This window comes from Athene noctua, chromosome 6 (assembly GCF_965140245.1).
Source record: "Athene noctua chromosome 6, bAthNoc1.hap1.1, whole genome shotgun sequence".
Lineage (NCBI taxonomy): Eukaryota > Metazoa > Chordata > Aves > Strigiformes > Strigidae > Athene > Athene noctua.
In genome coordinates this window covers 27,207,893-27,232,445 of record NC_134042.1, presented here as the reverse complement: position 1 = coordinate 27,232,445, position 24,553 = coordinate 27,207,893, and the positions used below count along the sequence as shown (strand labels likewise).

The 24,553-nt window shown below is 46.0% G+C and overlaps 1 protein-coding gene across 2 annotated transcripts; it reads left to right on the top strand.

The window, feature by feature from the left end:
* Positions 1–3,716: 3,716 nt before the first annotated feature.
* Positions 3,717–20,104, top strand: TMED10 (transmembrane p24 trafficking protein 10). 2 transcript variants are annotated; one of them, XM_074909984.1, is made up of 5 exons: positions 3,717–3,997; positions 8,031–8,151; positions 12,624–12,691; positions 17,229–17,355; positions 17,832–20,104. In XM_074909984.1, exons 1-5 carry the CDS (start codon positions 3,764–3,766, stop codon positions 17,951–17,953), a joined length of 672 nt encoding a protein of 223 aa, XP_074766085.1. In that variant the 5' UTR covers positions 3,717–3,763; the 3' UTR covers positions 17,954–20,104. The 2 variants fall into 2 exon arrangements, with proteins under 2 accessions (XP_074766085.1, XP_074766084.1); XM_074909983.1 differs by having other exon boundaries at positions 12,618–12,691.
* Positions 20,105–24,553: the final 4,449 nt, after the last annotated feature.

Sequence of the window (24,553 nt, the reverse complement as noted above, 5' to 3'; positions counted from 1 at the left end):
CAGGAAAAGTGCCAGGGAGAGACGAGAGAAGTATTGTGAACGCTCACTTCCTCAAAGTGGTTTGTGTGTGATTTGAACCGGGGCTATCTTTGATGAAGGATGTTTCATTTCCCTGAGTGAACTTATGTTTTAAATCAAGCCCCATACACTTGTTTTCAGGCAAAATAAATTCGCATTTACGAGGGATTTTTAATTATTTAATGACGCTGGTCACTGGGTGAAATGGAAACAGATATGTATAAATATATTGTAACTATAGTTTGTCTCCTCAAAGGAATTACCTTATGTGCTTCCTGATGTCTAAAAGTTATTTTGCTCCATGCCTCTTATTCAAATACTATCTATTTTAGTTACATGGGCAGCACACAGTACTTGGGGTCTCTGGGGCAGATTATAGGGGAGGCAGAGCAGCGCAATGCTATTTTATGGCTGTTTAGCCACTGATTTATTTTTAGTTGATTGAACAACGTCCTTATCTGGATTGTGATCACGATGGTGACTGCGATGGTTATATCCCAGCAATGAGTTCAAATATAGCCCCTTAAAAGAAGAGTCCTTGCGCTTTCCAGAAGAAGTGGATGAATAATTTTGCATGGTTAGTAAAAACAGCCATTACCATTGTAAAGCATATGTAGTGTTTATAGAAGTTTCTCAGTAGCTTGTAGTGGATTGCCAGGTGCAAAGTAGAATGCAAAAGGATTAGAGCATGAAAGTAAGTCTAGAATAGTTTTTAATAAGAAAATTGTTTCAACTTTTTATTGTCTAAAAGAAGAAAATGCAGATATGCCACAGCAGCTGACGCAGAAACAGTAAAAAAAAAGTCTAATTACATCATTCACACACATTCATACACATTGTTTCACAGAGACAGCAAATTAGTGTTGTTTTCTGCCATTTACTGTAGATAAAAGATACATTTTGGTATGACAAAAATTGACTACTGCCAACACTTTGTGAACTGCTTTGTCAGTTGGGAAAAAAAGTAGAAATTTGGTGGGAAAGGGCATATTTTCCTTGCTGGCTATGGCTGCCTCAAACTACAGAGATACCCAAAGGTTTCCAGTGCTCCTTTGTTAACACAGGGCTGAAAGCTGAATAATTCATTGCTCTCTTCATCATTTTCAAGACATCAATGAAACTGGAAATATAAAATATATACACAAACAAAATGGTTTAAATTTTGGCAAGGTATCGTGATTGGCAGATGACAGGGTAATACTTTGGGGATACACCCATTTGTCTATGGATTAGCCACAGTGGGAACGAATACCTGCTTCCTGCTAATTGCAGAGCTCCCACAATGCCTAACACAGCAGATTAGGCTAAAATAGGTCATCACTTCATCTGGAAAGTTGTGTAACAAGGTACGAATCTCTCCTTCTCCTCTGTTAAGTGTTTCAGAATTGCAGGAAGCATTTCATTTTGCCAGCCTCCACTATGTGGAAACGTTAAGGCATGTCCCTGCAAGATTGTTATTTCTAAACCTGCAGCTGAAAGGATCTTAAAATGCTTTCCCTCTGCTAGAAGTTACATTACACACTCAAGGAAGATTGCCCCATTGCATGTTTAAGGGCTTTGAAGAGTGAAAACCTGGGAATTGTGAAGAGACTCACAGCAGCTCTGTACTATTTTCTTTCACAACATGCTAAAGCACTAAACATCTCTGATGGGGTTTTATAATTAGATCTGAACTTGCCTGCGCGGCAGTTTCTAGCATAATGCATCCACATGAGAAAAGGCTACAACAGAAACTGGGGGATAAATTTGTCGGTCATAAATGTAACTCATCTAAAAATGTACCGTGACAAAATGGCCACAATAGGGAGCGATTGTAGTCAGTTATATATTTGCTCTTCGATGGCTGACTTCACGCTTTGGTTTTAGAAAATGAGGCTACCTTAACATGAATAAGCCACTTTCTCAGATATTTACCCCAGAAAATAAGGCATTATCAAATGTTTTATATGTGCTAGAAGGCTGGGTACTTATCATTGGTCTGAGGAATGTTCAGCACAGAGAGATTTGTTGTGCCATGCATGTTTCATCAAGAATTTTGTGGTACAACATTACAACATTTCATATCTTTGGATTTTATTAATCTATGTTTCTTAAAGCTTGTGAAATAATAGCTATATCTGCCTGAAGTGCTGCAATGGAAAGAATGTCTTTGTTGTGTAAATGTACTTTGACATATTACAGAAAGAGCTAAATATTTATTTAGTTAAGGTTAAGTTTCCAAATAATTTAATTGTCCAAGTAAGGAAAGGTTTGTGAACCAATTAGAAAAATAAAGATGTATTGAAATGTACAACAAGTGACCATAAATCCCATTTCAAACAATAAACTGGAGCTTAAAGTAATGAACTGAGTATTTGAGCACAGTCGACCTTCACTTATAAGAAATATGCTCTGCTAAGGAAAATTGTGTTTCCCTAAAACGCCATTTAAATGAAGGTCAAAAGTCTAGTGTTGGGAGGGGTTTTTTGTGAGGGTTCTCTTTATTTCCCTCCAAGTAAGGAGGTCACTCCATCACTGTGCAGATGGGCTTAGTTTCTGTTCCTTCAAATGGAGGGCTTCATTGTATTGTCAGTAAATAGGAGCACAAGGATGTGAGAACACAGAACTGTTCTTTAAAGTGCTCTGGCCATGACGTGGCCTGTCATGACCTGCACATGAACATCCAGGCGTTCAGTTCGCTGCTTTAAGTCTCTTAAGATTGAAGTTTGTACCGATTCCTGATTACTGCTTGTCATTAAAGTCATGTTTTGCCCGAGAGCAGACTGGTGACGTTTTTAGTAAAAATGAAACAATGGTGTAATTTATTTTTTTTAACTTAACTCAAGCTAATAGAAATAAAATAGCTCTTTTACCTTCTAGCAGTGTTACTACTCAGGTCTTTCTCCTCGCCTTTCCTTACGTCTCAACACACTCAAGCAAGTTACTTCTCCGCGCGTGCACCTTCTCCCTGGCGGTGCCCATGGCAGAGAGGGAGGCTGGGACGGGAGGGCAGCCGGTGGTGTGGTGCCAGGGAAAGCAGCGGTCCCAGGCGAGTTGGTGGGTTATTTAATGCTATGTTCCTAAGAGTAAAATAGGCCGAGAGGAAGAAAAAGTAGATCTTAGCATATGCTGGAAATGGAGAGGAGAAAAAAATAATCCTTAGAGTATCTTTAAAAATCATTGTACCTTTATTTGCTGTCAAAAGCACTTGCATACTTCTGCCTCTATTGTATGGCATTTGGAGGATGCTGATGCAAAGAAGTGAGACAGCTGATAAAACTAAATTTTCTTGACTGAATATGTCAAGAGGAAAATTGCTCATACTTTTAAAAGAAACGTAATTTAAACAGCAAGTGCATCTCCCAGTGAAGGACTTGCGCTGCGTGGAAGCCTCTAGGAAATTCAGGCTGCTTGCACGCTCCTCCGCCTCAGAGCGCGGTCTGATCTTTTTCTAACTTTTCAGTTCTTTAATGAGAGAAATTATCATTAACCATCACCATCCAGTATTAATGAATTAATTTCATTCACCGTTTATTTGACAATTGAACAGCCCACTCGAAGGGACAACCCTCACGCCCAAGACCCGTCCGCCCGCCCCGCGAGGCGGCGGCGATGGGGCACACCGCAGCCCGGGGACACCGGGGCCGCCGGCGGCCGCCGCCCCGCGCCCCGCGCAGCCCCGCCCCGCCCCCGGCGTGACGCGGCGGCGCCGTCGGTCACGTGTGGCGGAGGCGAGGCCCGGCCTGCCGCACCCGGAGCCGCCGCCATGCCGCTGCCGCTGCCTCTGCCCGGCCGCCCCCGCCTCGGGCAGGCCTCGCTCCCGGCCCTGCTGCTGCTGCTGGCGGTGCTGGTGGGCCCGGCGCGGCCCATCTCCTTCCAGCTGCCGGGCAAGGCGCGGAAGTGCCTGCGGGAGGAGATCCACCGCGACACGCTGGTCACGGGCGAGTACGAGATCGGCGCCCCGCCGGGCTCCTCCACCGGACCCTCCGCCAACCTCAAGGTGCGGCGGCGGCGGCGGCGCCCCGCCAGGCCGGGGGGGGGAGGGGGTGGGGGGTGTTAGGCCGGGGCGGGCGGTGTGGCCCCGCCTCCTCGGCGGGGCGGGGGCGGGGCGTGGGGATAGGTGACGTTTTCCACGCGTGACGCCAGCCCACGCGTGGGTTTCCAGCGGGCTTGGCCTCCCGCCTGCGCCGCGGCGGGGGAGGGATGGGCCGGGACTCGCCTTGTGCTGGGGGCCGCCCGCTCGCGCAGGGGCTCTGGGTGTTGGGTGGCGAGGAGCGGGGCAGGCCTGCGGCTTGAGCCACATACCGCCTTTTTCCCCGCGGATACCTCCTCGCAGCGGCCCGTCGCGCCAGCCGCCGTACGGTCCGCACGGCGAAGGCCTTGGGCGGCTGGCAGGACGGGCCGCTGCGATAAGGCCGCCCTAAACCTGCTGACTCGGTGTGAGGAGGGAAGAGTTACGGTGACGTGGCTTTCCGAGGGCTCCCTCCCCACGGCCGGCCGGGCGCGACGGGATGGAGCAGCAGGCCGCAGGGAAGGGGCGAGGTGGGGGCTGAGAAACCGGGTTTTGGCACACAAAATGGCTATTACCATCTTGCCGTGTCGTGGCTTACTTGGATTTTAAGGAGGCAGGCGTTTGCTACGGGGAAGAAAGCAGTCCTAAAGGATCTTCAGGGAGTATAGGGGAAGCATCAGCACAATACACGTGACTAATATACCTATATGACAGGCAGCTATGAAAACTTCAACAGCTTCCCTTCAATTCTGTCCACAGTCTACCTTCCCTAGGCTTTCTTCAGATTTCCCACCTACCTGAGTAAGGTCTGTGGCTGCGTAATCAGGCCATAACAGCTTCCTGCCTGATTCTTATTTCTGTCAAAGTTCCCAAAGGCTTCAAGAGTAAGCACACAGACAGACAGAGACAGAATGGTCTGCTCAAGAGTCTCTAAACTCAGTGTTGTTGAGTATTTGAGATGTCCTGAAATCAAGTTGCGCTTCCATCATCTGCCTATAGACACCTGAAAGCCTTGGGTTTTTAGCAGCTGTACTTGGTTATGGCTAGAGAAGGCTGCTTCTGGAGTCTTGCATTTTTAAAAATCTTGTTCTGCTGTTCTTACATCATTTGTAAGAGGAAATTTGTCTGTGTATAGGCAGAGCCAAGCAGCTTTAATGCTTTGAAGTGTTGCTGCAGTATTTGGCTGGTCAGGTGTGTGTTTCAGACTGAGTGCCATGTTCCCATCTGTCTCTTAGCTCTTGGTGCTCAAGCCTCCTGGTTCTCTGGGTGCCTGCTCTTAGGTCAACTGACCTCAGAGTCTGTTCCAAAACTCACTTTTATGACAGAGGGCTTGTCTAGGGAGGTGGTGAAGCAATGAATCTTAGGTCTGAGTCTGGCTTTGCTGCTGAAGCTGGTGTCTAGGTAGGACTGCTCATGGAAGTTCTGTTTTATTCTAACTGGAAAGTAAAAATGCAAAGAAAAAAAAATTTCTGTACTAGTTTGAAAAGCTACAAAGGAGAAATAATAATTTATGCAATTCTTGCTTTCCTTCTTACTGTTCAGTTATGCTGTGGCCTCCCAACATGCTGGGCCTGTTGTAAGTGCTGTAACCCCTCTGCTAGGTGCATATTTTCTGTTTGTGTCTGTGTGGGAAAGGTTAGTTCAGGACATCATCTGCAGGTTCTCTCCTTCTGCTTTGGCCCTCTGGATTGGGCCACCAAATGTAGGAGGTCGGTAGTTAATCCTGGCCTCTCTCGGTTCGGTTCCTGCCAGTGAGCTAAGTTTTGTGAGTGTGATACCCCGGCGCTAACAGTGGCACCCTCTGTTTTGGTGGAATCCGGGGGCTCTGCCAGCTGGCAGCTGCGGGGTGGCGGCGGAGCGGCTGAGGTCGTGCTTGGGCCCGGCCACGTGCCTCTGCCCCATTGTCGAGGCTGGTGGTTTGGGGAACCGTTGGGCTGTTTGTCAAGGGTGAACAATGCCCTATCTGTAGGGGATTGCGTTACCGTAAATAACATTAGAATAGCATGAAAAATCCCTTTCAGGTCAACTCCCCCACAAGCGTTCTGGCTGGACTATTAGCAGCCTCTCCCGCCCCCGCGGCCCGGCTGAATGGGCAGTGTATTTGGCTGATTTGGGAAACGCTATTCAGTTTTGATGAAAGTAGATAGCCAAGCGTTTACTGTCCAGAATCCTGTTCATGAGCAGGCTATTGCTAGAGCTGCAAAGGGCAAGAAAGGATCAAGCTGCGTAATATCCTCTAGCTAAAGATGAGCTCCGGTGTCTACAAAGCCATAAGGGAATAGTGCTTAAAATAATAGGGACATTTAGGAGCTTTCTTTACTGTGTTCTTGTCAGCACTTCTTGGGATGGAGAACCCAATGTGCAGATCGTACGGACGCAGATCCTCCCCTGTGGAGGCTAGCGTCTTGGTTAATTGGGACTGTTCTGTGGGCTACTGTTCACCGGGTCTCTGTGGTCAGATGCAGACAGTCCAGCACTCCAGCAGGGCCTGCCGGCTTGAGCTGGGTGCTTCCCATAGTCTAGGGGCTTCCAGACAGGAGGTGGCTTGCGGCAGGGAGATGGCAACGCAGCTGCTGACTGTGCCTGTCTGTGCAGGTGTGCTTTCATCTGCTCACCGCTTGAGTACAGGTAGAGCTCTGAGCAGGAACTGCAGCGCGGGAGGAGAACGGTGCTCCTCGTTCTCGAACGCTGACAAATACCATATGGTGCAGGGGCAGCCACAACAAATCCCATAACAGAAAATTACAGGATAATCTGTATGTAGAGGAAGCTTGTTCCTAAAATCTTGCCTGCTATGGTTTATACCCTGAGGCATGAGCATTTATATACTGTATTATTTTTTCTGCCTAATGCAGCAATTCTCATTGTCCATGTGAAGGTCCACACCTGTTCTGAGTCCAGCAGGCTACTGGCATCAGTAGTATCCCATGACAGGGAGCTAATGATGTGTTCTAATAGAGTGTTTCCTTAGAATAATTTTGGGTACATAGCCCTTTTGTATGGCCCTTGTACAGGGAAATGAGGGTGGTTTTCTGTTGTGAGATGAAGGAGAAAGTCTGACTTACCTTCTCCTGACCACAAATTATTTTGTGTACTTCTGTCTCATATACCTTTAAAGTTATTCCCCAACTTTTTTATCTCTTCCTCTAAGACTTTCAAAGATCCCTAGTAATTTTAGCACCTATGTTTTTTTCAGACATACCTGTTGAAGGATAGAGTTGAGGGGAACTGGGAAGTGTTCCAGTGGAACACATACTCCCGATTTGCACACAGTATTGTAATGCCTTCAGTTTTTTTCACGCCTCTCCCTGGACACAGTATTTCAACTGGATGGAGCCTTTAATTGAACACAGTGATTCTCAAGTCTGCGTCATGAAATTTATGTCTTTTTTTTTACTCTTTGTTGAAGCATTTCTGTGGACCTTCTTAGTAATTTCATAGACTTCATGCAAAGCAGTCATTATTCTGTCTGTGTAGTCAGAATTGTCCTCTGAAGTGGCCACTTTTATGGATCTTGGCACCCAAACCTTGTGTAACTGAGGGCCACACTGATGGTTCGTTTCTGGAGGAATAGATGTGCCCTTCTCCATTTCATCTTCTGGGGAATGAGTCTTTTTTGTTCCATAAGGCTTCTCCATATCTCTGTTGCTATGGGAATTTATGAATTCTGCTTGCAAAAAGAAGGCAATGAATAACAGTTTGGTTCAGCTAGAGTTCCTAAATGTAGTCTATGTTCAGAGGTTAGAGGAGGAAGAGGAATTGGTGTGGTTTTGGGGTTAGTTGGTTTTTGGTGGGATTCTTTTTTGTTTAAGAGCCAATAATTATCTTAGAGTCACTCTGTCAGCACCTGGAGTGGGGTGAGGAAGAGAGGAGTTGATACAGTTGTGAGGAAGGAGGGAAATTGTTGAAAGGAGAATGCAGCGGCTCCAATGGGAATGCTGCAAGAACTCTTCCTGCATGGCCCAGGCCGTAAGTCCTTGGCAGTGAAGCACTGTGTTCCTCACCCTCGTCTCTTTTACAGATAACTGACTCAGCTGGGCACATCCTGTATGCCAAGGAGGATGCCACTAAGGGCAAGTTTGCCTTCACCACTGAAGACTATGATATGTTTGAGGCCTGCTTTGAGAGCAAGCTTCCTGTGGGTAAGTGAAGTGAAAGGTCTGTTGGCTGCTTCTAGCTTCCAAACGAGTTCATGTAGATATGTGTGTTTAGGGGTATGGGTGAAGTGATGCTGAGTGTGGTCTGCAGAACACTGTTTGACTTTTAAAGCTGATCTTCAGGAGGTCGTGGACAGTTTCACTGCAGGATATCTGCTCTCGGTGTTGCAGCTGAAGTTAAGTAATCCTGTGTGGCTGTTGTGTAGAGCACTTGGGTTTCCTCTGAAAGGGGAATCATGCGTTCCTCCCACATAGGTCACCACATTTGCAGTGAGTGGCAGTACCGGGAGCAAACCACACCTCTTTTACCCTTTTCATGCTTCTCCCCACCTTGCAGTCAAGCCAGGACAGAGCAGGATGCCATCATCTCCTGGACCCTGTCTTTCTCCCCAGCTGACCATCTCTCCCCATTGGGTGGAACATGATCTCTCAACAGTGTGTATTGGACAGCAGTCCAGTGTTAGGATAGCAAACATTTTCTGGGATTGAGATGTGTGTGTGTATAGAGAACGTGGCCTTGGTTTGCATGCGCAACTGCTCTCTAAGTGGTCAATAAAGAGAAGGGGAAATGAGCAGGACGTCAGCCCTGCATTTGTCCTGCAGGAATGGTTGCTTAACGAGCACTGAGGCTCGTTTCCTGTGAGTGTGACGCATGTGCTGCTTTGAGTGGTTGGGCTCAACTTCAGGACAAACGTGCTGAAAAGAGCCAACATGCGGGCTCTAGTCTCACTTGCGGTGGTGTGAGCGCATGCAAGTTCGTAGGTGGTCACATCTTTTCATGGTCACTGTCAGAGTTCTGCTCCCTGGAACTGGTTCTTCTTATCTTAAAAGATCCCAGACCATTTCACAGAGCGGTCAGTAGCAGCATACCTCCTATCTGTTGACAGGCAGCCTTTGATTTGCTCCATGTATAACATACAGATAGTTTGCAGGTTGAAGAGAACTTTCCAGAAAGAGAAGTTGCTGGGAATGGGAGGGATCTGGCTTGTAACACCTTTTCTGTAGTATTTCACAGATAAGACAGTGACCCCAGACGCTCAGGATTTTTCTTTTATTTCACTGCAGAGGTAGGGCTTCCAAATGCTTCTTAACACATCGAGACATGTAGGCACTAGTGACTCATCTGGGAGTCACTCATGCTATTTACTGTCCAACACCTGGGTATTTGGGAGGTCTCCAGACAGTCCCACAAATCCTTTCATAGCTTCCATGTGATCACACACTGAAGAGGGAAAAGCGTCTTTCTTTAGTTGTGTCTAGACTCTTATTTCAGTGCTTGTGACCAGAAGTTTCTTGCCTAGACGGAACCCCTTATAGCTCTTTTGATTGTAGCAAATGTTTGTTCCCTGACTCCCTGGTATTGTTGCAGGTTTGTTTTAAAGCTTTCAGTACTGATGAGCATAAAATATTAAGTGCAGCTTCTACCTGGTGGTCAGTGAGGCATTGAGGTGTCAAAATCTAGAGCTGGTTGTTTGAGCAGCTGAATTGTCTTCTGGAGGTTTTCTCTTTGGGGGCCTCCAAGCTGCCTTTTTTTTTTTTTTTTTGGACCCAGACACCCCAAATTCCTTGCTAAAGAGAGATGCTGCATGACAGGTATCTCCAGATTTCCTATGCCTGTGCTGGAAATCAAGGAAGTGTTAAAGTAAGGGAGGTGGCACCACAAGGCTTGATCATCTGCAGGACTTGGTTAAGGTACTGTGGAAGAAGTAACCGCATCACAAGGAAGTGTCTTGTTTCCTCAGTATGGGAATGGGGAAACTGACCAAATGCTGTTTTATCCCCATGTTGCTCTTTAAAGTTGTTTTTTTTTCCCCACAGTCACATCAAGTAAGTGGTCAGGACTTGTAGTGAGGCAGCCAAGGAGGATGTTGGTGGAGTCCTGGAAGAGAAAAACTGTTGGTAGAGGAAGCCAGAGCCGTTGGGACCTGAGAGGTCTAAGCAACTGGTATTTCTCAATCCTTAACCACAGAAATGAGGAAGTGAGAAGGAGGTCCTATTTAGAAGGTCCACCTTATCAGACTGGAGGGGTTCTTAGGGTGCTTCTTGGAGGTGTGGGTTTTTGCATGATAGGCTTTTTTCCCTCTTGGAGGATGGAAGGGTCCTGTCTTTCTGACCAGTGCTCTGTTCCCAGGCACACTTAACTCTTGCGCTGTATGCTAATCTCTGAGAAGAACAGCCTTGCCTGCACTACGTGCTACTCTGTAGGGCTCTTCCTGTGTGCTAATCTTTACCTCTTTGCTCCTTCTGTAATCCTTCTCTTTCCAAACTTTCTTAAGAGTCTTATGGCTCATTTTTTCTGGAATTCCTATGGGAACATTTTTTGACATCCTATTCAACCATTCTGTTTTGCCACTGACTTTGCTAATCTCCCATGAAACAGTTCTGTGCTCATGTGAGATGACCTCCTGGAGGATGTAGGTATCAGTTTAGTTCAAGATCTTTGGGCCTTAACTGTTGGTTGTTTTTTTTTTTAAATTCACTGCTGATCCTGTCTGCTTTGGTGAGCCCTGGCTGCAGGAGGAGCTGGGAGTTACTGAGGATCTATGAGCATGAAGGGAGCTGCCTAGTATCTTGGGCTCAGTAAACTTGTAGAAGAGCAGCTTGAGTTTTTCCAGGCCAGTCCCTGACAGCGTTAACCTCTTGCAGAATGTCTGCTTTCTGCCCCTTTGCACCCAGCAGCTTTACGTTTTCTACTTTCTTACTGGTTCTTGGCAGCTCTCCCTTCCAGCCAGACAAATTAATCCTTCCAGTTCTGTTCTCCTGTTCACTGGCCTCTTCATCTTTCTCATCTCTTCCTGGAAGCTCCAGGTCTCCACCCAAGTTGCTGTAATTTAAACAGCATTAAAATAAACCTCTCACTGGACTGTGTGCTTTGAATTTTCTTCTGCAGCTGCTGTTGACTGTCCTACCTGCCAGTCTCCAGACATGCTGGTATATATATGTCATAAGCAGTCATAACTTGTGATTGGAGAAAGGAGCATTGGGTGGCTGTATACAGCCTGTCTGTTAAAGAACAGTACTGGGATTTGAATTTGTTTTTACAGTGACCAGTCTTTTATAAGAAAACCAAAAAAATCCATCCTATTCCTAATTTATCCATTCGGCTCTCAAATAGCTGGGTTTGTATTTTGAGCTCCTGTATCCCTCAGGAATTTTAAGAAATAGTTTGTAGTTGATTTGGACCATTTTGTCATTAGGTTATTCCATGTTCTGATAGCAGTAAAAGGCAGAGGCGATTCTGCTCTGGTGTTGAAGAGCTGTTCAGTGGGTAGAGAGAAAATTTGGGGATGTTGTACTGAAGATCTGAGTATCTTCCTAGCTCCAACTGGAGTGACCCAGTGTAACCTGTACACTGAGTTTGTTTGTGGGCTGTGGAAATGTCCACCTGGCAGCCTCTTAAGGCAAAGTGTGACTATTGGACATGCTCCTGGATAAAGACTGAAATTTATATGATAAGTGAATTCAGACGTTGTGTTTTGCTGGCAGCCAGCTGAGGACAACTGTATGCCCTAAAGGGCTGGGATTTGGGAATGTGTTATGTACAGACATTTCCTAGGTGGGTGGTATAGTGGAATATGATACTCAGCTCAGCTGACATGCTGCATTCTTTAGGGTATCTTATATGCCTATTCTTTTTTTTTTTTTTCCTCTCTTGTGTATGTTCTCAGATGTGACAGTTTGTAGCAGTTAAAAGAAGGTGTTAGCCATAGGTGTCCCAAGCTTGGGGGGCTACAGCCTTAAAAGATACCTACTGTGCTGTTGACTGCAGCCTTACCCTGTTCACTGTTTGTGCAGCTCCAGCTGGCAATTCTCTGAAGTGGCGTTTTCCTGGCTTCAGAAGCCTCCCTGCTATCCTGGGGTTTGCATTAGCAATGTGGGTCTCAGACATATGAGATGTTCTTTCCCTGAAAAGATATGTTGGTAAAGGGATTGCCTTCATTTCTGCAGATACTGCAACATGCAAGGGTCAGTAATGCCCGTATGCTGTATTCCTCAATTAGAGCAGTTTACCTTCTTTCTCCTTTGGGGTTGTAAGTGATTTTACATTTACAATAACCTTGACAAGGTGCTGGTGTACTTCCTGCTAGGAGGAGTGTGGACTTCCTAGTTGAATATTTGTCCCTTTGGTGACTTGTCTTTCGCCAGGCTGTCTCATAGCAGCTGGTATTCATCTTCTAATCCTCTGCAGTTTTTACAGTGATTTGCATCCTACACACACTTAGCGCATTTAGTTACAGCTTGTTCTCATTATCTTTGGGAGGCTCTCCTTCAGCCAGGATTTATTGTGAAGTCTCTGTATTTTTAGGCTGGACTGTGCTGCCTCCGCAGTTAGCTGCAGACATGGAGGGAGGGGAGGGATGTTGTGAGTTCTTCCTCAGTGGTGGGGAGAGCTGGTGATTTCCTGGCAGGCTGAATGTTTCGCACAATGAATCCTTTCATTATGCTTCCAGGAACAGGGAGGATGCCGGACCAGCTTGTGATTCTGGATATGAAGCATGGAGTTGAAGCAAAGAACTACGAGGAGGTATGTCCCCTGGCTGCCTGCGCTGCAGGCTCCCCTTTCCCGGCACTCACGTGATGCTGTTTGTAGATCTGGGGCTCATGATGGGAAGCTGTTTTCCCAGTGGTGATGAAAGCCTGTCTGCAGCCTACAGTTCCAGTGAAGCTTTGTGTGTTAGGGGAGGAAGAAAAAAAAAAAAAAAAAAGACAAACATCAGCTAAAATTAATTCTTTACTCTGGGAACTGGAGCCTAATGTGTGAATTTCTTTGCTAGGACAACATGACCCAGCTTCTGGGCATAGGCATTAGAGGCAACAAGAGACTGAGATGTGAAGTTTCCCCAGCCCCAGCAGCAGAGGGCATTTTAAGTTAATATCAGATCCTCCTAAAGGTCAAATTGCATCGTTATTGTTCTTACCTTCCTGGCTGTAATATGTACTGGCTCAACAGCTCTGAAATGGTGCTTGTGCATTTCTCAGAACTGGCAGTGTATCACTGTAAAGGTGTTTGGCAGAGGAGTAACTGGTGTGAAATGGGTATTTGGTTTGAAAGCGTGACCTTGCAAATAGGCATAAAGCCTAAATGTTTCCATCTTAGGAGGACACAGCTTTCTTAGACCCAAGAGCCAGCTGTGTGGAGTAGCAGTTGCTTCGTGACTGGGACAGTCCTGACTGGTTTAGATGCTGAATTTTGATGGCTGCTACTATGCTTTTGGCTCACTAGAATTTGGGGTCAGTCAGCCCCCAGCACAGAGCCTGTGCCTGAGAAGATGAGAGTTGTTCGCGGAGAAAGATTCCTGCAAATGATTGCGTTGTTCGCAGTGCATAACAGTGTGATGGATGCCTTAGGGAGGACAGTGGGTAGCAGAGGAGGCTGTGTATGGTGCCAGTTAGAAAATGAACAAATTTCTAAGATGGTCATACTGGATTTTTTTATATCCTTTTGAGCTTTGGGCTAGCTGGTCCTCCATGGCTTAAGTCAGTCTAGAGCACATCTTCCATGGAGAGTAAGAAGGTGCTTGGAGTCAGGGAAGAGCAGAGCAGTCATTGTACCAGCTGCCTGGCAAGCAGCTACTGAAGTATTACAAGATGAAATCTTACAGGATGACCTCTGAGAGCATAACAGGGGGGATTATGATGACTATGTTTACAGAATCTCTCTAAATACAATGCTGCGACATACTCTTAAGTTACATTACTGTAGTGCTACCTAGAAACATTGTCCCTAGGCAGAAAGGTTCTCTTATGCCATGTATGTCGATGTACTCACTGGTTGTACTGATACAACTTTCTTGGAATAAAAGTAAGTATCCGTTATGCTCATCAATGGAAAAGGTCCATGGACAAACATAGGAAAAGAAGGATTTAGACTTGCAATCCTACCTGACACCAAATGCAGATCTTGGCAGCACTGACAAGCATCCTTGACTTGTCAGGACCTCTGAGAGTGGCACACTGTGTAGAGCCTTATTGAGCAGTGTGTCTGCAAAGGACTCAGACTGGTTTACTGTTTGTACAGCTGCTACAGATGTTTAGCCACACTGCTTTGCAGTGTGTTTCTTTTTTTTCCATCCTCTCTCTCCCCAGGTTGCTGTAGTATTTGTGCGTTTTGACTTGACAGGCTGCTTAAGGTGTGAAAGGGAGGACTGTTGCTTAGGTTTCTCTCCTGGAATTGCTGCAATTTTGAGCTTTTTGCTTGTGATGTTCATCTGCTGTAAGGTATCAGTGACTTGTCTTATATCCACCATTTTTTCTTGTTGAATTGCTGCAAGGAGACGATGCAGGGTATTGAACAAGGGTCATTATCAGTGTCCTACTTGTGCATGGATATATGGAATGAGAAGAGGAGTGATGTCCAAGTCTGGCTTCATAAGCTTTCATAGATCTAGACAGTCTTGGAGCAAAGCAACTGGGAGAGTGAGCTGGTTTAGAAAACCTAACTGCATGGCAGTGTCATACCTTTGTTCTCTGGGGTAGGGAAGAATAACTTTCTCCATTCAGTAAGTAGAAATGAAGCAATTGGAGGAGCTGGGACTGTTTAGTTTGAGGAGGAGAAGGCTAAGGGGAGACCTTATCACTCTACAACTACCTGAAAGGACATTGTAGAGAGGTTGGTGCTGGTCTCTTCTCACAGGTAATTATCGATAGAACAAGAGGGAATGGCTTTAAACTGCAACAGGGGAGGTTTAGACTGGATATTAGGAAAAAAATTTTCACAGAAAGAGTGGTCAGACAGTGGAGTAGGCTGCCCAGGGAGGTGGTGAAGTCACCATCCCTGGATGTGTTTAAGGGTTGTTTAGATGAGATTTTGGGGGGATAATGGTGTAGGGGAGAACTTTGTAGAGTAGGGCTGATGGCTGGACTCGATGATCCCAAGGGCCTTTTTCAACCTGAATGATTCTGTGATTCTGTGAAAAGACTTTTCAGAGGGCACCAAGAAGGCTTGGCAATCTAGGTTCCTTTCCAGATCAGCTACTCCTTGTCAGTTCTTGGCGATAGCAAGATCCTCTATGCTAGGAAGAGAGTTAGGCTTTGACAAATCTATGTGGCCCCTGAGAAGTTCAGAGGAGTTGTCTTGGTTGTTTTGGTGGTTCAGATGTTTCTCCTAGGATTATGGTCATCACAGATGATTGGTGGGCTTTTTACAAAATCCTGTGGAGCAGCTGTGCATAGTTGGCTACACTAGGGATGAAAGAGGTTCCATCATGTGTATCTCAGTACATGCAGGACTAAAAGGAGCAGTCAGATGTTTCTAGCTACACCTATTAAGAGCAGCTGAAAGGATGCAGGATGAAGCAGACAAGCGTTGGTTTTTCCCAGTGGAACCTTTGTAGCCTTCTGTGAATGAGGAAGAGTGCCCTCCAGGAAGATAATGGAGCTGGTCAATGCAGGGTTAACTTGTCAGTAGAGCTGCCTGAGACCTTGTGTGTGTTACAGACCTGCTGCTCTAGCTGTGTCAGCAGAATCTGGGCCATAGGCATGCTTACACTGGTACCGGTTTTTCAGCAAAGCTCTGTTGGCAGATGGATGTCAGGGCCATAGGGTTTTGTCAGCACAACCTCTTGGCCTGAAAGTGGGAGGGGTTTAACCTCCTGTTTCCTACTCCTCCTCACAGACGGACTCGGAATTGACACTGCTGTACAGGCAGAGCTGTAATATACAGCTCGCCTCAGCATAAAATTCCTCAGATGACTGCTTGATGGCCTGCAGCTTGCCAGGATACACGTGTCATGTGAAGACCCTTCAGTGAAACGGCTGATTAGCTGGCAGTGGCCTGCTCACAAGCATCTCTTCAAATGGGCTCTGACACAAAGGCAGCTGCCTCTGGAAGTGGCATTTTGGGGTTGCCTGCACCCTGGCCACCCTGTTGCCTGCCTGTTGGCACCTGGGCCACTGAGGGGTGCCATCCTGCAGCTTATGTCTGAGTAATCCTGTGTGGTGGTGAGACTGATTGTGAGCTGCAGGTGCTCTGTGTGTTTTCTGTGGTTTTCTGTAGCATATCTTTCTTTTGCTGCATTACTCAGGGACGTGGCATCTGGCCTTCATGGCAGGGGCCTGTCACTCATTGGTAATAGTGACAAATTCTACATGAGAACCGGACTTACCCAAACCCTATGCTGTAGCAGTGGCAGGAATTACAGTTAGCTTCCTTTGAGTAATGTCTTTGTGTCACAGATTTTACATAATGTGTAGTCAGGTTACAGCCAAGAACTGGGGCAGGGACATGTGTTTACATATTCAACTTTAAATAGTTGCTGTCGTGGACTGTGCTTTCTAATTGAATTTCCTGTGGATTTTTCTTGGATAAAAGTCTGTGAGTTGTAGGACTGTGGGTTGCATGTTCTGCACAAAAATGATGTCCTGTAAAACCAGCTTTTATGAGGGAAGTGTATTTTCCTTTCCAACTGGCTCAAAGGCAGCCTGTCCCATAAGTATTCCGGCAGCGTCACCTGGTGGCTTGAGGCAGATGGAGCACTTTGTAGCTGTGTGGTCCCTACCAAGAGCATAGGTTGCCCTTGAGGTTATCAGTCTAAGTGATAAAAACCCTGAGCTCTTGTGGGTGTAATCAAACCACTACTACTGGGAATCAGGCTGCTCAGGCTTTCTGTGGTGTGTGGCAACAGCAGAGCGAGTCTCAGTGCTAATATCCTGTGTGCCTATAGAACATTATCATATGCGTATGTAAGTTAGTCATTTGTATCTCAGTCTGTGACTTCTATTCACTGGAGGTTTAGTCATGTGGCAAGCTCTTCTACCCACTCCTCCGAAGCCAACTGTGAATAAGCTAACATTAGGCCGAATAAGGAAGAAATGTGCTTGTATGCATACTGTGCTCCTCCGTTGTGTAGGAGGGGTAGTAGGAAAGTGTGTTTCAGAGAACAGGTGGGAGAAATGGTAGTGTTTTATGAAATGGTAGTTGCTGGCTTGTAGAGGTGTTTCCCTAGGGAAAGGATGCCCCAGATCTGTAGTATGTGAGGAGGAGTGGTTCAAACTGGCACTAAAAACCCATGTGGGAGCTTTTGGTTTTTTTTCAGTGATTGCCTGACTCTTCTGTTTTCTAGATTGCAAAAGTGGAGAAGTTGAAGCCTCTGGAAGTAGAATTGAGGCGCCTGGAAGATCTTTCAGAGTCCATAGTTAATGACTTTGCCTATATGAAGAAACGAGAAGAGGAGATGAGGGACACAAATGGTAAGAGACTGTGTGCTCCTTCAGAGGAATGGAGCTCTAAGACCCCTTACTTCTGCTGAATGTGTTATTAGCACGGCATTTGGAGATCAAGCAATTGTAGTGGTCTCTGCCTCTTCTGTTCCTAGTAAGGGGAAACATGCTGGTATTTCTCTTTTTCTGAAGCAGTCAATGAGTCTTGTCTGTCCTATCTCTAGAAATCATTTCTTTCTGTCTCCATTCCTAATGTGAATTACTTTGTACCATTTAATGTTGCCCATTAACCACAATTCTGCCTTATTCCCTCTCATTATCCTTCTGTTCCCTCTGCTTTTATTGTCAAGTACTGCTGGTGCTTGGGTGCCCTTGCCTTCATGTTGTACGATATCTTGCCTTTGAAGTTTTGCATGGGTGGGGAGAGGAAATCCTGGGAACTTTGCCCTCTTGAGGCGCATCCTGTGATGTCAGACTCCCGCGCAATGGTTTGTTGTCTGTTTCAGAGTCGACAAACACCCGGGTTCTGTACTTCAGCATTTTCTCCATGTGCTGTCTCATCGGACTGGCCACCTGGCAGGTTTTCTACCTGCGTCGCTTCTTCAAGGCCAAGAAACTGATTGAGTAAAGGAGCAAGTCCTCCTCCCCCTCCTCTCAGACCCAGCTGGACACCGCTGGGACCCAACCATGGCCCCCTGGAGCCATCTCACAGATGATACCCGCTGACTGGAGCATTTCTGCAGGAATTTGGACCCTAAAGGGGGGTGGATCCTAAACATTGGAGGCAACGGGGGACTTGTGAAATCCTGTTGGATCTTGAGGGTGGGGGAGGTTGTGATGGGTTTGGGGATTCCTGGGGCAGTGATTAAATAAAAAAAGATGTTTCCATGACAGCTGCAACAAGTTTTTGCGCTGTCTTTTCTCCTTTTATAATCTTGGCTTGATGATGTCTCCCATCTGTCTGTGACTGTAGTGTTACTCTGAGCCACTTGACCCTGCTGAGCTCTTTAGGTGCCATGCAGCTAGCACTGGGGCAGAGCAGGGGATTCCCTGTTCTGACCAGCTGGAATCTAAGCCTCGTGTAAAAGGAGGTGAGTGCAAAGCAATAGGATTCATCATTCCAGCAGGGCCTGAGGATAGAGGGAGGTCTGAGGTTTGGTCCCTGTTGCGGACCTCTGTGTTTCTCCCTGTGGGAGCTGGAGTCTTTGTGCTGACAGGTCAGGGCACTTGAGCATATGGTGGTTCAGCCTGGAGGAAGGGGAGCCTTGGAAGGAGGGCTTGCGAACGTGTTTGAGCTTGGAAAGGGGAAGCCTGCTTTGTTCCAATAAGCTGTCCAGCCTTGGTCCCACCCTTACTCCATGTGTTTGTCTTGGATTTGCCTTTCTTGTTCTGAAATGATGCAGCAGTTTTCCTGAAAGTCTTGGTCAGGGACAGCCTTTTGTGCAGATGGGAGGCCTCAGTCAGATACAGTCACAGAACAAACAGGAGCAGCTTATGCTTGGAAGCTTGGTCTTATGTTGAGCAGGAGACTTTTCTCATCTAACAGTGTAGCATTTATCCAGCAGGCAGCTGGCTGAATCTCATTTTCTGAGACCTCAAAGCAAGGTGGGCTGCTGCTCATGTGAAGCATGAGGGCCTGTGCCCTGCTTTGAGGTCTGAGGGTGCAAGGGGTGCTTCGCAGGTTGGCAGAGGAGTTGTTGGAAGAATGTGAATGAACTCAGAAAAGCAGTATGGGGTAGGAATAGGCTAATTCTACATCTGGGGGAGTCTGAACTGTGCCCTTAACAGAGTTCTTATTCTCCTATGTGGTACTACAGAGAGCAAGCAGCTTCTCATTTCTCGGCTGTCCAGGTAGCATGATGTTAAATAAGCTGGGCTGGGAAAAAATAGGGAGGTTAACTTCCTGGACTTACCTGCTGCAGTTTTTAGGCAGTGATTAAAATTCTCTCACCTTCTCTGCATTCCTTCAGAACAAATGGTTCAGCAGCACAGCATTCTGGTGTCATGTGCCTAGTCTGGCTAGGGAAGAGGTTGTCATGGCCCTGGGCCTGGGCTACCATTTTGAAAAAAAGCATGGTTTTATAATTTCTGACCTGAATCTGATCTATTGCTAGGAAGGAAACGGTTGTTCAGGATGAGGCAATGGGAAAGAGGATGAAAAGATGACCTCCTGTCATCTAAATACATTGTCATCTAAATACATTGCCTCCCCTTTGCCATTGCCAAGTTCCTGGAGTTGTTAGTTCCACTGTCAAGTGCTTAGATTGCTTTTAATTTGTTTCTTCTTTGATAAAGCCATATTAAGAACCCAAATCCACTCCTCTGCCCTTGCATCCATTTTTATCCTTGTACGTTTTTGAAAGCTGTTACATTGCAGAACAGCAGTGATGCCACAGGACTGAATTACAGAAGTCATTTGAAGGTCGTTTTAGGTCCTACAGTTTGAAGCCTGTAGATCTGTTAAGGTTTTGCTTTTGTTTTTATATAACTTGAAAAGACAGTACAAGAAAGGGGCTTTTCCAGTCTTGTCTGTTTTGATATCCTCTCCCCATCCCTGAGTACAAAGATACCTTTATCTTAAAAATGGTGGCAAGGCCTTAAGTTCCCCAAGTGACTGTTACACACTGTCATCATTCTGATGTTGCGTTTTGATCTTCACTGTACTGGTATGATTACTGGGGAGCAGGTGTGGGGGACTGGTGTGGATTTACCTGTAATGACTGGTTGGGGGATTTTTGTCAACTTTCTCAAATAAATTTCTTTGGGGAAAAACAACCCACCTAAGTTGTCCGTGTGAATCTTGTCCTCTTTGTGCATGTTCCTGTCGACTGCCGGTTCCTGCAAGCTGACCTGTTACAGGAAGCAGCAAGTACACGGATGCCCTGCAAGCCTTTGGGTTTCTCTTAGCAGCCATTAATTTCTACAGAATTTGAGAATTCCAGACTTGGGAAAGGTACTGGCTTGCACAGGGCTTCTCTACAGAGTGTGACCACCACAGCAAGCGAGGTGTCTCTAATACAGGTTACCATTTGTCACCTTTCTTCCTCCCCTTCCTAAGTATATCCCTCTATGTGGAGGAATTTTGAGGCTGATAGTAGAACAGGGCCGGTGCTCTAGAGTACAAGATCCATTATTTCACTGCCAGCTCCCATGTAAAATCTAGTTCATTAATGGAATTACTTTCAGTTTTGTGCTTTAGAGGAATTTTTAAACTGTTGCAAAGATGAGTTGGTCCTGTGTGAGTGGCAGATGCTTACTGAAGAGAGTCGTTAGGTATTTACTGAACTGCTGTCAGATCTCTTCTGCTGAGCTTGAGAGCCTTTTGTCATGCGGTAGCCAAGTGAGATAGCCATGTAACAGGACTGGGGACACATAAATGCTACATAACTAGTTGGTACTACCAGGGAGAATTTCAAGAAGGGAAATTCCCAGATCTTTGGATAAGGATTAGCCTCTGCAAGTTCCTGCCTGGATGAATATTTGAGTATGTGAAATCGTACAGCTGTTCTCATGCGGTAGGTTGGCGGTGGGTCTGGGCTGTTTCTTGTACTGTGAATGCAGAGCTGGTGTCTTCGTTCCTTTTTACTTCTGGGAAATGGGCTAAAGTTGAGCTGTTGCAGATACTTGGGTCTGAGCCCATCTTTGTGTGTGACAGATGCATCACTGGTAAATCTATAATTGCCTGTAGCAAACTGCATCAGACGTTTTCAGTTTTCAGCCTCTTCCACCCACTTGTCAATGTGACTAACGATTTAATTATCACACTACTTAACACAGCGCGTGAGCATTCCTAAGTAAGGTATATCTTCGCGTATTCCCCCTCCTGCTAAGCCAACGTAGGCTGCACCCTGTTCTGAGTGCCTGCTGCAGCTGCTCTGAGCATGCACACATAAGGGGATGAGTATTTTGCACACATTCTTGCTCATTTCTTACAAGCTGCTCAGGTATGTGAGAAATAACCCGAGTGTATACCACCTGTGTTGTCTCTTAACTGGCAGATCAGGGATTCTGATTCAAAACTAGTTTGGCAGCTGGTTGGCAACATTAGTGGGTTCTCGCCTGTGCATTACATGGGGTCCTATGGCAGAGGTTCTGGAGAGCAGCGTGGCCCCTCTTTCTGTCTCATATTTCTGTCTCATATCTTTAGTTGTGTCCCTCTGCTGTAATTGTCTTTCAGATGCCTGTGATGGCCTTGCCCTTAGCGAACAAAGTCTCTGGAAGTGAACTTACTGTACATTCAAGGTGGCTCGTTGGGAAGGAGAGAGCACAAACCTGAAATGGATACATCTTTCGCAGGAGGAAGAAAGTTGGGTCTGGTGAAGGCTGCAGGAGTTCAGGGTTGGTAGTTTTATCTGCTGCCCCTTCTCCACCTGAAAAATTTGTCGGGCTTGTGCCTACTGTGTTGTTCCTACCCCAAACCATTGCTGGTGTTGGTGTGATGGCTCTGGCACACCTGCCTTTCTCTGAGGAAGGTGGAAGGAGCAGAGGATTTAGAAAAACTGCCTGTTGGCATTTCTTGGACCTTTTTATAAACCTGAAACAGGTGAGCCCAAGCTTTTGCTGCAGTGCTAAAATACTTGTATTTGCCCAGCAGTGTTTGTAGGAAGCCTGTTTTGCTTTGTACTGGAAGTCTGTTGCACTGGCAGGAGTTAGGAGTTGCTCCATTTCAGCTGCAGCTGAAGTGACTTAAACTTTCTGCAAAATGGCAGTAACAGATACCTGATTGGTCTTTCTGTTGCCAGAGGTCCATGTGGTTTATCACCTTAAACTCAGTGCATTAGCTTCTGCACTTCCAGCTTGCTGACACAGCCTGCCAAAGGACCTGTGGTCTCCAGGTGTCAGTCCTAGTGATTTGTGCTATGAGGATCATTTGTTTAGATCACATTTGGAGAAAACTGCTGTTTCCCAAAGGACCCATCAGACTTGTATTTCAGTTTTTGCAATAAAATGTATGTGTTGAATAACTTCCTTTAGGAGCACGTTACTCAAAAAAGGCAGCAACAGAACCATGCTCGCATTTGCTCTGTCTTATTTTGCGGTTTCCTGTCACTTAATTTTCTTTCATAGCTGATATTCCTGAGGTACCTTTTCTGTAAATTGGTTGCATTATGTGATCTTTGCATAAGCTGCACCAGGAGGTTCTGTTGGAACTGTAATGAGATGAACTTGTTTTTTCTTGGTTATATGGGAGATGCTGTTCCTACAGCTGCCACACAGCAGAGGCAGACAGAGGGAGGGTGTGCTTGTGTTTTCCAGCTGTATCCTAGTGCAGCTCTGGTCTGATCGGCTGCAGAACTTTACGCTCTAGGGTTTTCTCATACCAGCTGCTTTGTCTTTTATTTCCTCCCTAAATATACTTTGGATAATCTTTCCCCAGGTGTAAGGTATTTGCTATACATATGTAACTGGAATCTCATGGTATTGTCATTTTAGCTATAATTAACCATGTAGATGCCTTGTCGTTTCTTCCTTCTCGGTGTGGGCTGCTCTTTCCTTGTGTTAGTAACATAATCAATGTACCGTCTTGACTCTGAAACCATGAATGAGATCTTTGAACTAAGGCAGATACTTGCTATGATTTGCTTTAAATGACAGTGTACCTACCCTTAACCAAGTAATGATTTTGCAGGAGGCAGAATGGCACATTGCCTCTACACGGTGTGAGTTCTTTAAATGCTTGAGTAAAAAATTCAGTGTAAAATTCTTCAGTCATATTCCAGTAAACCTGAGTGGGCAGCGGCTGCTACTTCCCTTAGGGATATCTTGCTGTGAGAATTACTGCCCTGCTTTCTAAAGCGTAGTAAAGATAACACTGTGGGGTGGCTAAACCTGATTGTGGCTACTACTGTGATCATTTTATGGAATAATGTGTATTATACTTTCTGGTTTTCTACAACTGTTCCAGATTCCTTAATCGCATTGCTGTGAGATTTTGCCATCTAGATGTCTTTTTAAAAAATTATTTGCCAGAGGATATTTTGCCAGGTACTCGCCTTGTAGTGGAGGGAGTGAATGATCCTTAGCAAAACATGTCTGAGCTTTCTCATGCGTTTCTGCAAGCTCCTTTATTCTAAAACTGAGGTGCTGTCTTTGCCGATTGGAAGGACAACATCTTTGTATGGAAATAGTTGCAATGCACAGCAAATAAACTTTGATGGATAAGTTACTTTTAAAATAGATGCATATAATGCTGAACAACTCTTTGACCCTCACCTCATGGCAAGGAACCCCACTTGTGTTTCCATGCTCTGAGCAACAAAGCATCTTCCCAAGGTAGTGGGAGAAGAACTAACCAGGCTTGGTTGTACCTGGTTTTAGGGATTTGTGCTCCAGCTTGTGATGTCTCCTGTAAGTGTAGGATCACCTGTCCTCAAGTGAACAATCACCATCGTTCAACTCTATTTTCCCATCTGTGGTTGTGACTGCTGAATTTTGAAAATAAAATATTGAAATTATGGTAGTGTGCATCATCTATGAAAAAAAAAAATATCATTAACCTACAATAAAGGTTGCTAATACTTCTTTATGACAGATAAATTATTGCAGCTCCAGATCTAAAACATTATTTGTGAAGCTCTCAGTTTATTTCATCTTGTTTGGAGGGAAAAGTCATGAACCCAGAGTGACATGGTAGGGAACCTGCTGCATTTTATTAATGATGTGAAATGTGTACCCCCCGCAGGTGCCCTCATCTTTCCAGTAGGTCTTTGAGCTTGGGACACAGCTGTGGTGTTTATCAATGTGTTCTCCCTTGTAGCAATTATTTTTCAATAATGTATGTTATGTGTCGTACAGTTAAGCAAAAAGTTAACATCTGTGTGATATGAAACAGTAATGACTTAATTTTGATATAAATCAGTTACTTCAGGCAGTTAATTTGAAAGGTCTTTAGGAGAATAACGCCGAACTCTTGACTTCTTTGGCAGTAAAATAATCTCTGTCAAGAGCTGAGGCAACTTCTGCTTACGGAGGCTTCGCGAGGGAGGCAGCGCGCTGGAGCAGCGGCGGAAGATGGCTTCGGCCGCCTGCGCTGAAGGCCGAGTGCGGCAGGCGCACCGCCCCGGCGGGCCCCGCGCAGCCCCGGCTTTAACACACTCTGGACCTGGCTGGGGGCTGGGCCGGGGCCCGGGGCGGCGGGCGGGGCCGAGGCCGGGCCGGCGCGGGCCCCGGCGGGAGGCGGGAGCGCGGAGGTCGTCGCGGCGGCAGGAAACGGTTCCGGGTCGTCGGC

Excerpts from the sequence above, each read along its gene's own strand:
- TMED10 (XM_074909983.1), top strand. The coding sequence starts at position 3,764 with ATGCCGCTGCCGCTGCCTCTGCCCGGCCGCCCCCGCCTCGGGCAGGCC. Across the intron at positions 3,998-8,030 it reads GACCCTCCGCCAACCTCAAG|ATAACTGACTCAGCTGGGCA; the intron begins GTGCGGCGGCGG and ends TCTCTTTTACAG. Across the intron at positions 12,692-17,228 it reads AAGCAAAGAACTACGAGGAG|ATTGCAAAAGTGGAGAAGTT; the intron begins GTATGTCCCCTG and ends TCTGTTTTCTAG.